Here is an 11,365-nt window from a genome sequence, read left to right on the forward strand (position 1 = left end):
ATTTACTGTTTCGTCATTGCAACAATTATATAACAATATTAAAGCATTTGCAACGTGCATATTCATTTCTCGACTATTATATAGATTTTAGATATCGAGACTGAATTACATGATTCAATCGATAAATTGGCACGAATACGTGTCAAATGATGATTTAATCGACAGTACTAAGAGAGTGGAAACGTTACTACGAAGTTCCGTCTTGTAAATGGTTATAGATGGCGTGTCAGAGATGAAAAACTTATGGCATGGCTGCTCTCAGGTTTCTCTCTGACGCCACCATGAGAAAGATTCGAAGATGAAAGTGTATGTCGGTGCGAAATAACGCAAACAGTGTCGCGGAAAAATGACTAGACTTGTACTGTGCTGACAGAATTCTAGAAATTCATGAAATTGAAGAAGCGAAAGAATTTGTGCGCGCAGTGCGTGAACATGCCAGCCAAGGTCTCTAAGAAAGTCGTGGGCTTAATCATACGAAGCCGAAAGTCCATTATGAAGGATGGGGTTATCACGGTACTAAAGATTTTCACGAATTTCATTTTAACATATATCTATATTAGCAGTAAGCTGCTATTTAGCATTTCTCTTCTTTTGTTGGTGACGAATCTAAGTTCAAAGCACATATTGTATGAACAATGTTACACCTTGTTGCATTATCTTCAAATAGTTATTGCGTTATCTTCACATGCAATATCAGAAAAGAATTCTATATTTATTATGTTGTTATATATTAAATTCATATGCTTAAATTAAAAAGTATTTGAACACAAAATTTATATTATCAAATAGTACCAAAGATTGATTGATATTTATCCTTATAATTATATTTGGACAAATTATGGACATAAAACAATAGTACTAATGAGTATAGTTATTTAATCTCTCTCTCTCTCTCTTTAACTTATAATTTTTTACTCATATATTATATAAAAATGATTTGAGAACAAGCACTTGTATTCTTGATATAGCCAAAGATTGTTTCACTCAAATATACTTTATGTTTTACTTTAAGCCATATTCTTTCCTATTTTAAACAAAAAATATAGTTACAAAATAATCCAGTAATCATTTTATATATATGTAGTCTATTACTCTGCAACTATAAATAAATCTTAAATATATTTATTAGTTCAAAGAAAGATTATGGAAAAAAGAATCTTGGAAATAACTTAAGCTTACCTTGAATACTATGATCTCAGAATATATTTTAATATATAAAGTTTTATGTTCGCAACCTTCATTTTTATCATTAATATTGCTTCAAAATCAAATCATTTGTTTTCTTCATTGTTCAGTAATTAATGTTATATTCAATATATTATAGTTTTATATTTAATATAAAACATTCTCATATCCATTGTTAAGAACAAGATGTAAGAAGTTTATTTTTTCTTGATAGATAACTTCAAAATAATATGTTAAGTTGTAGTCTATCATATCTGCAGTTGAAATAAAAAAAATGTATTGTTTCACAACATATTGTTATTTTTTATCATGTTATTTGCAACATATATATAACAAATACATAAAACAACTAAGTATCGCACATATCGATCAATTACTATATAATGCATTCAGAAAGAGTTACACTTAAATAATCGATCAATGCCAAAAATGATATTGTAAAATACAGTGTCTCTTTGCAATGTCGTGGGAGAAAATCACAAAGTTGAACGTATGAACAGTCGCCAGCTGTTCAGTCAATTGTTAGGTTAGGATGAGTTTGGAGTTAGCTTGAAGCAGTTATAGAGCAGATTTACGAAGGAGACATTAATATAGGAACAGTGGCAATGCGGAAGTTTGATTTCTCGGATAAATTGTCAAATGATGTGAACGGATCACGCGAATTATTGACAGCGTGTCGCGGGAAATCCACGCAAAATATGTGATTGCTGGAAATCTCGTCGAGCAGCCGCTGGTCAAATTAGCTACTGTGTATCATAAGATACTACGTACGAAATACGAAAAAAAGAAGCGAAACTTTGTGGCACGGTGAAGCGTACGCTTAGAAACGATCAACAGTCGTTTAGAAACTTCCAATGCATAATAATTTTGCGTCTCAAATGAATTCGTGCAAATAATATGAAAATCACAAACAAGTGTGCGAGAAACGCTGTATCACTAACCAAAAATCTCGCGTTCGTGGAATTCCGTGACGTCATGCGTCGACTGTGATAGTCGTGGTACGATCAAGTCAAGGCCGTGCAAATCCATTTTGTCAATGGACTTAGAGAACGTATAATGACGATGGTGGTACTGATTTAACGGCATGGCTATATATTTGTCATAAGGACAAGTTTGTCACGAAAAGAAAAGAAACATTTGGCAATGCGACACAATAAATGCATGTCACTATCTCAGCTTCTTTAACTTTACATTTGTCAGTGATATAGTTTCACTATAAATCACTTTCTGTTGTGAATCTCTTAACTTGCCAAAGATCCAATGACAGATTGATTTGGCATTATATATTAGAATGATAAAGAATATTACAAAATTCCAAACTACGTGATTAATTATGTGATTAGATAATCACTGAGGTGCTTTTGACATATTATAAGATATGTACATTGAAATTGCTGTTAAATAAATTTTAGGAAAATGCAGCGGAAGGTCATATTAACTTGAGCTTTGCACTGCCATCATAAAGTTCGAACAATGATAATTGATTATTAGAAAAATAAAAAGCATGTCATGTTTTTACAGATATAGTTGAAAGTAAGAAGGCATATATGACAACAGTGTGACTCATATGCTATAATTTATTATTAAAACTCATTTAAGATATTGTATATGTGTACATACATATGTGGAAAATGTCCATAGAAATTTTAACAATTATATACATATAAATGTGAAAACAAATGAAATGGTGGAGTCATAAAGTCAATCAATACAAGATCAATGTTTTACATAAGCAGATATTACCAATGTCAATCTGTATAAAAAACAAGTATACAATGTAGAAAAATATGCAATTTTGTCACCAAAGTTTCATGCAAGTTTCATTTGTAATGCAAGTATATCAACAAATCAAACAATGATCACAGAAACAGAATGATGGAGAAAGTCATTTGTAAAATAATTCAGATAAAATAGCAAAATATATGTATACATAGTGTATATATGTCAATTACAGTACAATATTATGTATTATGTTGGATATTGAAAAAGCTATGAAAAAGCGTGAACTTAATAGTTGATACGAACAAACTAAGAGTAACATCGGAAAGCAAATCAAAATTTAATTTAAAACTGGAAACGGTATATTAATATGGCATTAAAAAAGCATCATCTATTTTTTTATCACATACACATGGACAGATTGATGACAAAAGCATCAATTAAACCGTGAATATGAAAAGAAACATATATAGTAACATTTCTTAGGGGTCATGCCCCCTGGGGCAAATGGTAGAACAGAGGGCTTGGGCCCATCTTGTTCTGAAATACATAACAGTCAAGATCATGCTGTAGCTAAACTCGCACCTCCTGTTAGATTTGTTCAACAATGCTACAAGCATCTCAAGGTCAGCTGCTAAGATATAATTTTCTCGTAACACATGCAGAAGACCATATCTACAAATTTATATTTGAGTTATATATACAAATTTGAGTTCTTTATATATAGCGGTTTAGCATCGCGACTACTATGCCCAAATACACTACTTTGCAATTTATATGTGATAATATAATATATATTATATTTTTATTTTTCAGAGTTCCGGCATTGGCGAAGCGAGTGTATATCATGCATTGGTTGTAATATTTTTAGAATTCTTTGCATGGGGACTATTAACCATGCCTATTATTTCGGTATTGAATGAAACGTTTCCGGATCACACGTTCCTGATGAATGGCTTAATAATGGGGATTAAAGGAATCTTATCTTTTCTTTCTGCGCCACTGATCGGTGCTCTTTCTGATGTATGGGGTCGAAAATTCTTTCTATTTATCACAGTGGCCTTTACGTGTGCACCAATTCCCCTAATGAGCTTTAACACATGGTGGTTTTTCGCCATGATATCCATCAGTGGTGTATTCGCATGTACATTCTCAGTGGTATTCGCGTACGTCGCAGATGTAACGGAAGAACATCAAAGATCGCCGGCATATGGTTTGGTAATGTATCATTTATGTAACAACTTAATATTTAAATTTCTTTGTATATATCGCTGGACAGATTTTGATGATAATTGCAATAACTAAATTTGTATTGAAATTTTTAATCGCAAGAATTTTAATCAAACAAAATAATTAAAATTGATGTGAAATAATATATATTAATATATATCTTTCTTCAGCTTTATAAAATTATATTTTTCTTACTTTTCAGGTTTCGGCAACCTTTGCTGCAAGCATGGTGATAAGTCCAGCTTTAGGTGCTTATACTATGACGAAATACGGGCAAAATCTTACTGTAGCACTAGCAACTGCTATTGCAATCTTAGATGTGCTTTTCATACTAGTGGCTGTACCTGAAAGTTTGCCTGAAAAAGCACGTCCGCCAGCACCTATATCATGGGAGCAAGCTGATCCATTCGCAGCTCTCGGAAAGGTAAACGTCGCATTCAATACATTAACACATATCGTGTTTTATAACATTTATTAGAGGTAAAACATATATAATATTTACTTTTCACTATTTGCATTCCTTTAAATAATAAGAACATAGTATGACATAATATATGTATGCCTATATGTATATAAAATAAAAGGACTTAATAGGTTGTACTTAATAGGTTGGGAAAGATCATACTATTTTAATGTTATGTGTCACCGTGTTCCTGAGCTACCTTCCTGAAGCGGGACAGTACAGTTGTATATTTGTTTACTTAAAACTGGCTATGGGCTTTTCTGTTGTCATGGTGGCTGTATTTATTGCTGTGGTGGGTATCCTGAGTGTGGGAGCACAAATTGTATTAGGACCCTTGATGAGAGCACTTGGCAGCAAACATACCATAATGCTTGGTCTGTTATTTGAGATGCTACAGCTCATGTGGTATGGATTCGGCTCACAAATATGGTAATAACATTTCCTCACTTAACAATAATATCTCATTACCAACATCAGATATTTAAATAATATTTGAGAAAGCGATATTTTCTACATTTTAACACCTCTATATTTTAAATACTAATATACATGATTCAAGAAAACATATCTATATGTTCCAAAAATATTATGCATTTGAACTTCTTTTATCTCGATATCTTATGTTTTATTGAGTTAATTCATTCTTTGCGAAATAACAATAATAAATACCATTTATCTCTTATCAAATGTCGATTATTTTAAGGATGATGTGGGCTGCTGGAGTGCTTGCTTCTGTATCGAGTATTACATACCCCGCGATCTCTGCATTCGTATCCATGCATTCTGATGCTGATAAACAGGGATTAGTACAAGGTATGGTAACAGGGATGCGTGGTCTCTGCAATGGACTTGGCCCTGCCATGTTCGGTGTTATATTCTACCTTTTTCACGTCGATCTTAACGATGACACGCCCAATCTACCCTTAAAACCATCTTTAGTAGAAGAGAATAATAGGACGGGAACTAGTACACATCTTGACATAATGCCCCAGGTATACATATATTATATACAATATGCATAGGTAAGTATAGTTTCATTTTGTTAATTTATATCCTGTTATCAATAACGGCATAAAAAAAATGCCTTTATGTATACAGAGTATACTAATTTATTTATTGAAAGAAAATTATTTACGTGCGTATAATATAAATAAAATAGTGAGCATCATCTAAATAAAAGTAAAACATTTTTTTTGTATTTCTAGCTAGTACCAGGGCCACCATTCGTGTTTGGTGCATTACTCGTAATCTGTGCGTTATTGGTAGCCGCATTTATTCCCGAGTCAAATACGATGTCAACGGGATCGTTGCATCATCCATCCACTTCCCGGAGGCCCTCCGGTAAATACGCATATCAGAAATGTACGTTACAGGTTGTCAGATATGCTAAAAGTCAAATGTGTTTATGGTGATGGGATTCGAAATTGTCTTATAATACGTAGTGACAGTAGTTGATTTTTAATGAAAATAGCACATCGGAAATTCGTTTGAAAACACGTTCGAAACGTCTTATAATTTAATTTATATCTTTGAAAGTCGTCCTGCGCATAGTGTATAAGAATACCAAATATTTATTAACACTTATGCAATTAAGCCTCAAAGTATTTTTCATTTCAGGTTTATCTTTAGATGTTCAGTACGAGGCAGATCGAGTGGGAAGTGGAAGAGGAAAGATAGGTCCGCTATCACCATTAGTCGACAATTGTAATTCTGCCGCGCTATAATGTCCATTCGAAAAGTAAGGCATGCCATGTGCCATAGTACACGGTGAAAATCGCTCTAATCGAGCAAGAAAGCCCTTACTTTCAGTCGGAATTCAGAAGATTGTCATTATGAAGTGCATCTGACTCAATGGGGACTGTAATAGAAAGTTGTTTATATTGTATTATACTATTTGTTTAAGGCAGTAACTAAGCTTAATTTTAGGATTATTAATGAACTTAATGTTTAGGTTGTGACAAATTTCCACAAGCAGAGCTTGTGCGACGTGTACATGTGGGTTGATCTCAAAGTCAAGTTATAATCACATGGTAGATGCGATTATGTTAAAAAAGGCAAAACGTTATAAATTTAGCTCTTCCTTTCTAAGATTTTTGCGCCGATTACTAAATCAGATATAATGAGAGCTTGCGCGAAGTATCAGTGACTCCTAGTTTTTATGCAACTTGCCAATGACACAAAACAGCACACTAGCGAAAGTTACAATCAGTATTTTACTAGATATATGATTTTTAATAATTAGTCATTGTTTTGACGTTGTATCTTTCCCTGTTATTTTCAACTTACATTACTATTCGTTGCATCAAATGCAAATATAAATTGCAAAATAGTTTTTGCGTCTCTGCATACATTCATATACTAGAAATAGCTATTACACATTCCTTGTGAGCATAATTTGTGCACACAAAACAGCATTGTAATGATTGAAAAAAATGAAAATTTTTTGTGAATTATATTTTTTCTTTTTTTTCACAGATCCAATATATTTTATAATGAATATTATCGTACATTATTCAGTATAATTTAGCGAATATTTATAGATCATATGAATCTATTCCTTTCGCACAAACTATTTATTTTATTAGATAAAAATCATATAAAATATAACAAAGGCCTCAACATAAAGGTTAAGAAGTTACATGAAGTGATAGTTTGTCATTCAAAGGCAATGGTAGATGTCAATATCAGTAACAGAAGTGTGAGTAACAAAAATGTGTTATTAATCATTAATTGAAAATCGATAGATCTTTCACAATGTGTATATTATAACCGGAGTCATTGATGTCAAAAAAAATCTATGATAGAGTAGGACCTCTATGTACATTTTGCTTTTGTTTTATATATTAAAATCTTTAAGATAAGAGAGAGGGAGAGAGAATTTACTTTGTTGCAGTGGAATTAATTTTAATAATTTAATTTGTTTCAACCTAGCTTTTATCATTTGTGATTGCGAAATTTGTAATATCACTTCAGTCTGTAATATTGTTTAGCAACAGAAAAAATGAAAAAATTAATTTGCCTGGAAGTAATCTCTACGAAACAATAATAATATTAATTATTCTACTTAATTTTGAATGTGCATCAAATCATTATAATCTTAAAATTAACCTCCAAGCCAAAGAATGATTAATGAGATTGGAAAATTAATTGAAAAATATAACAATAAATCGAGAAATCCATAATTGCTCATGTTTATAATGTGCAATACATTTTTACCATGTACGATCGCTATTTGACAATTTTTGTTTTACAAATTTTGATATTTGTCCTGGTTATTTTCCAGAAAAATCCGGTAATAAAATAGTTATTTGATGAATATTTAACAGATGATGTTACACAGTCTTTGTGAATAAAAGTAATAAACATGTATTTTATACATGTTGATCCTACATATATACACACACACACACCACATATATATATATATACAGGGTGTTAAATTTCAAACGTAACAAGTAAAAAATCTCGAAAACTATGAAAAATATGAAAAAAAGTTAAAACACGTCTTCCATGATTTCGAAAGGGAAAGAGAATGGCATTATCAGTTTTTTATTTGGAAGGTTTTCAAAGCCAGTTGAAGGTCAACTTAATTTTTTTAAATGGAAAACTCAATTTTTTATTATATCTTCTTTTTCTACCAATTCATTTTAACAACTTTTGTCTGAAACATTTTTTTATTTGCTTAATATTCTTTGAAATATTTAAGGAAAACTTGGTAACTTTTTCAACATTTAACTTACGATATCTCGTTAACTATTCGTCGAAAGAAAAAATAGTATGACTTTTTTACTTTATTTACTATGAAGAATATATTACTATAATAGTGCCCTAACTTTTATTAACTTATCGACCTTTGGAAATTTCAAAATTATTAAATTAACAAAAGTTAAGATATTATTGTAGTAATATATTCTTGATAGTAAATAAAGTTAAAAAATCTAATACTGTTTTTTTCTTTCGACGAATAGTTAGCAAGATATCGTAAGTTAAATGTTGAAAAAGTTACCAAGTTTTCCTTAAATATTTCAAAAAATATTAGGCAAATAAAAAAATGTTTCAGACAAGAGTTGCTCAAATTAATTGGTGGGAAAAGAAAATATAATAAAAAATTAGGCTTTCCATTTAAAAAAATTAAGTTGACCTTCAACCGACCTTGAAAATGCCCTCCAAATAAAAAACTGATAATGCCATTCTCTTCCTCTTCGAAATCATGGAACACGTGTTTTAGCTTTTTTTAATATCTTTCATAGTTTTCGAGATTTTTTACCTGCTACGTCTGAAATTTAGCACCTTGTGTACACACACACACACACACACACACACACACACACACACACACACACACATATATATATAAAGTGCGTATGTGTGCGTGTATGTTGTGTATAAGTCCTTATTTATATATACCCATTAAAAACAAAAAAAGCAAGTTACTATAATTAAAAATTTCACTGAATATAGTAAAAGTACATTAACAATAACAGACTTATGACTGGTCAAATGTATCGAAATTATGTACGTTTTCTAGATTCTAGCTGTCAGTAAAGTATTACAGAATGAGTAGAAAAATCTTGGGCAAGTGTAAACAGTGTAACAGTGCAATTCTGTAGTTTCAGTTTGTATTTCCTTAGGATTACTTACAAACTTGCTCTCGTACCCTGAATTACATATATACAAATGTATTATAAATACGGAACAAGATTATCGCATCAAGGATGGATAAAAGATAGAAATGAGTCTTGACTCTTATGAGTTAAGAAAGAATAACTTTGAATTAAATATATACAAATGTATTATAAATACGGAACAAGAACAGGAGGATTATAGCATTAAGAATGAATAAAATATAGAAATAAGTCTTGACTCTTGCGAGTTAAATAATTGTATATGTATAATGTATGATAAATACATTAATAAAAAGTAATTATTTTTAAGATAAATGAGAACACCATTTAAATACATTTAAAGTATAAAATTCCTTCATATCATAAAAATTCTTTTTATGTTAAATTAATCATGAAGCAGGGAAAAATATCTACAATTAGTTACTATTCATAGGATTTTATCAATATAAAATAAGGTAATTTTGATGACAAATTTAAACACTGTAATATACATATATATATACTAATGAATAATTTTAATATTTGATTTACTCAACAAATATGGATATTTGTAAAATTAAATTATATATAACTTAGAAAATCATAAGCACAGTCTTGATTTCACTCTAATAATTTCACATTTTAGTATATATGAATCATAATGCATTTTTATATATTTTGTATAACATTAACTGTGCTTTATAAAATAAGTGTCAACTAATTGACTTGTCCCACTTTGTTGCATTGATTCAATTGCTTTATTAACTATTACTTCTGATGTCTCTTCTGTTATCTGAAAGAAGATTATAGAATTTAAGAAAATACACATATCATGCTATATACTATAACTATATATTATAATTTAACTGATAATCTCACATTATTAATGGTATCCAATACATTGTCTATACTTTCACACCTTAATAGTAACCGCCTTAAGGTAGTTAATGTAATCACAGCCACAAAGACTAAAATTCGATATGCACCAACTGTTATCTTATCCCATATCCTATAACAAATAAATTTAATATTCCTTTAAATATTCTTACCAATATCAAAAATCAGTAAAGTATTACAATATAATTGCAGTTTACATACATACTTAGCAATAGATCCATCACATATTGTACCAGCAAAACATGAATAGAACCATGTATCATATGGAAGATTATAAAGTGTGTCAATTTTAATAAGATGTTTATATAACTCCATATCATCTCTCTCTAATAATGCATATGTACAGTCCTGTAACCGTCCTACTTCCTTTTGTAATTTTTCAACTTGTACAAACAATCCACAGAGTATCCAATACATATCTACTAATTTTTCTTGTTCAGATTCAACATCGATTATATGCCACAATGTTTGAGCCATTTTGCTCATAGCTCTGAAATAGATAAAATTTTATTTTTGATAATAATTAAATAATATTATTTATATAGGATATTAAAAGGATTCTTAAATGATACTTCTTAAATAATCTTTCTAAATAATATAAGCTATAAATTTAAAATTAAAGTAATATTAATAATAAACCTGTGTAATGGTGATTCCAATTGTGCAATTATATCAACCTTTGCTCTCCTTGTGCGCAACAGCCACATTGCTAGAAATACTAGATGATGTTTAGTATAATCATCTATGATTTTTGCAACTTTTAATGCTTTTTGCAAATCTTGAAATTCTGCCGTACGCTGAACCATTATAAATTCATGGCTATCTACATAAACCGGTATAACATCCAGTAATACCTTCCATAAAAAATTTCTGTACATAGCAGGTACAGTGAACCTCAGACAAAATTGTTTCAGTTTTGCTTTATCAAAAGGACGCTCTTTCAATAATATCTCTAACGATTTCTTTTCTTCGACGCTGCGAAAACCAACCTGTTAGAAATAACGTTCAAAAATATTTTTATCGTTAATATAATAAACTAACTAGTGATAATGTAACGTTACATTAACTTGTGAATTATTAAAATTTATACTTACCTTTTCATAATATGATGATCGGAAATTTCGTTCGTCCGTCATTATTCAAATGTAATTCTCGTGATAAACACAGAAATAAAAATTGAATTATGTTACGATTAAATAATAACCATATTTTTTAAATGCATAACCTGTCCACACAATGACAGTTCGATACTCACTAAATCAGGTTA

The 11,365-nt window shown here is 30.2% G+C and overlaps 2 protein-coding genes across 6 annotated transcripts; one reads left to right on the top strand and one right to left on the bottom strand.

Moving 5' to 3' along the window:
- Positions 1 to 242: 242 nt before the first annotated feature.
- On the top strand, positions 243 to 7,462 carry LOC105183650 (hippocampus abundant transcript 1 protein). 4 transcript variants are annotated; one of them, XM_025300648.1, is made up of 8 exons: positions 243 to 513; positions 3,391 to 3,530; positions 3,721 to 4,122; positions 4,337 to 4,558; positions 4,743 to 5,026; positions 5,301 to 5,589; positions 5,803 to 5,959; positions 6,215 to 7,462. In XM_025300648.1, exons 2-8 carry the CDS (start codon positions 3,396 to 3,398, stop codon positions 6,319 to 6,321), a joined length of 1,596 nt encoding a protein of 531 aa, XP_025156433.1. In that variant the 5' UTR covers positions 243 to 513; positions 3,391 to 3,395; the 3' UTR covers positions 6,322 to 7,462. The 4 variants fall into 4 exon arrangements, with proteins under 4 accessions (XP_025156433.1, XP_011140228.1, XP_011140229.1 ...); XM_011141926.3 differs by lacking the exon at positions 3,391 to 3,530; XM_011141927.3 differs by lacking the exon at positions 243 to 513 and having other exon boundaries at positions 2,847 to 3,530; positions 5,803 to 5,938.
- A 2,307-nt stretch (positions 7,463 to 9,769) lies between these two features.
- On the bottom strand, positions 9,770 to 11,357 carry TBC1d7 (TBC1 domain family member 7). Of its 2 annotated transcripts, none has more exons than XM_011141928.3 (5): positions 11,193 to 11,357; positions 10,738 to 11,087; positions 10,304 to 10,588; positions 10,081 to 10,210; positions 9,770 to 9,994 (listed from the first exon to the last, which is right to left on the bottom strand). In XM_011141928.3, the coding sequence occupies exons 1-5, from the start codon at positions 11,232 to 11,234 to the stop codon at positions 9,890 to 9,892; spliced, it is 912 nt and encodes a 303-aa protein (XP_011140230.1). In that variant the 5' UTR covers positions 11,235 to 11,357; the 3' UTR covers positions 9,770 to 9,889. The 2 variants fall into 2 exon arrangements, with proteins under 2 accessions (XP_011140230.1, XP_025156423.1); XM_025300638.1 differs by having other exon boundaries at positions 9,894 to 9,994; positions 10,121 to 10,210.
- Positions 11,358 to 11,365: the final 8 nt, after the last annotated feature.

The sequence above is a fragment of the Harpegnathos saltator genome, unplaced genomic scaffold (assembly GCF_003227715.2).
Source record: "Harpegnathos saltator strain DR-91 unplaced genomic scaffold, Hsal_v8.6 scaffold38, whole genome shotgun sequence".
NCBI classification, from domain to species: Eukaryota; Metazoa; Arthropoda; class Insecta; order Hymenoptera; family Formicidae; genus Harpegnathos; species Harpegnathos saltator.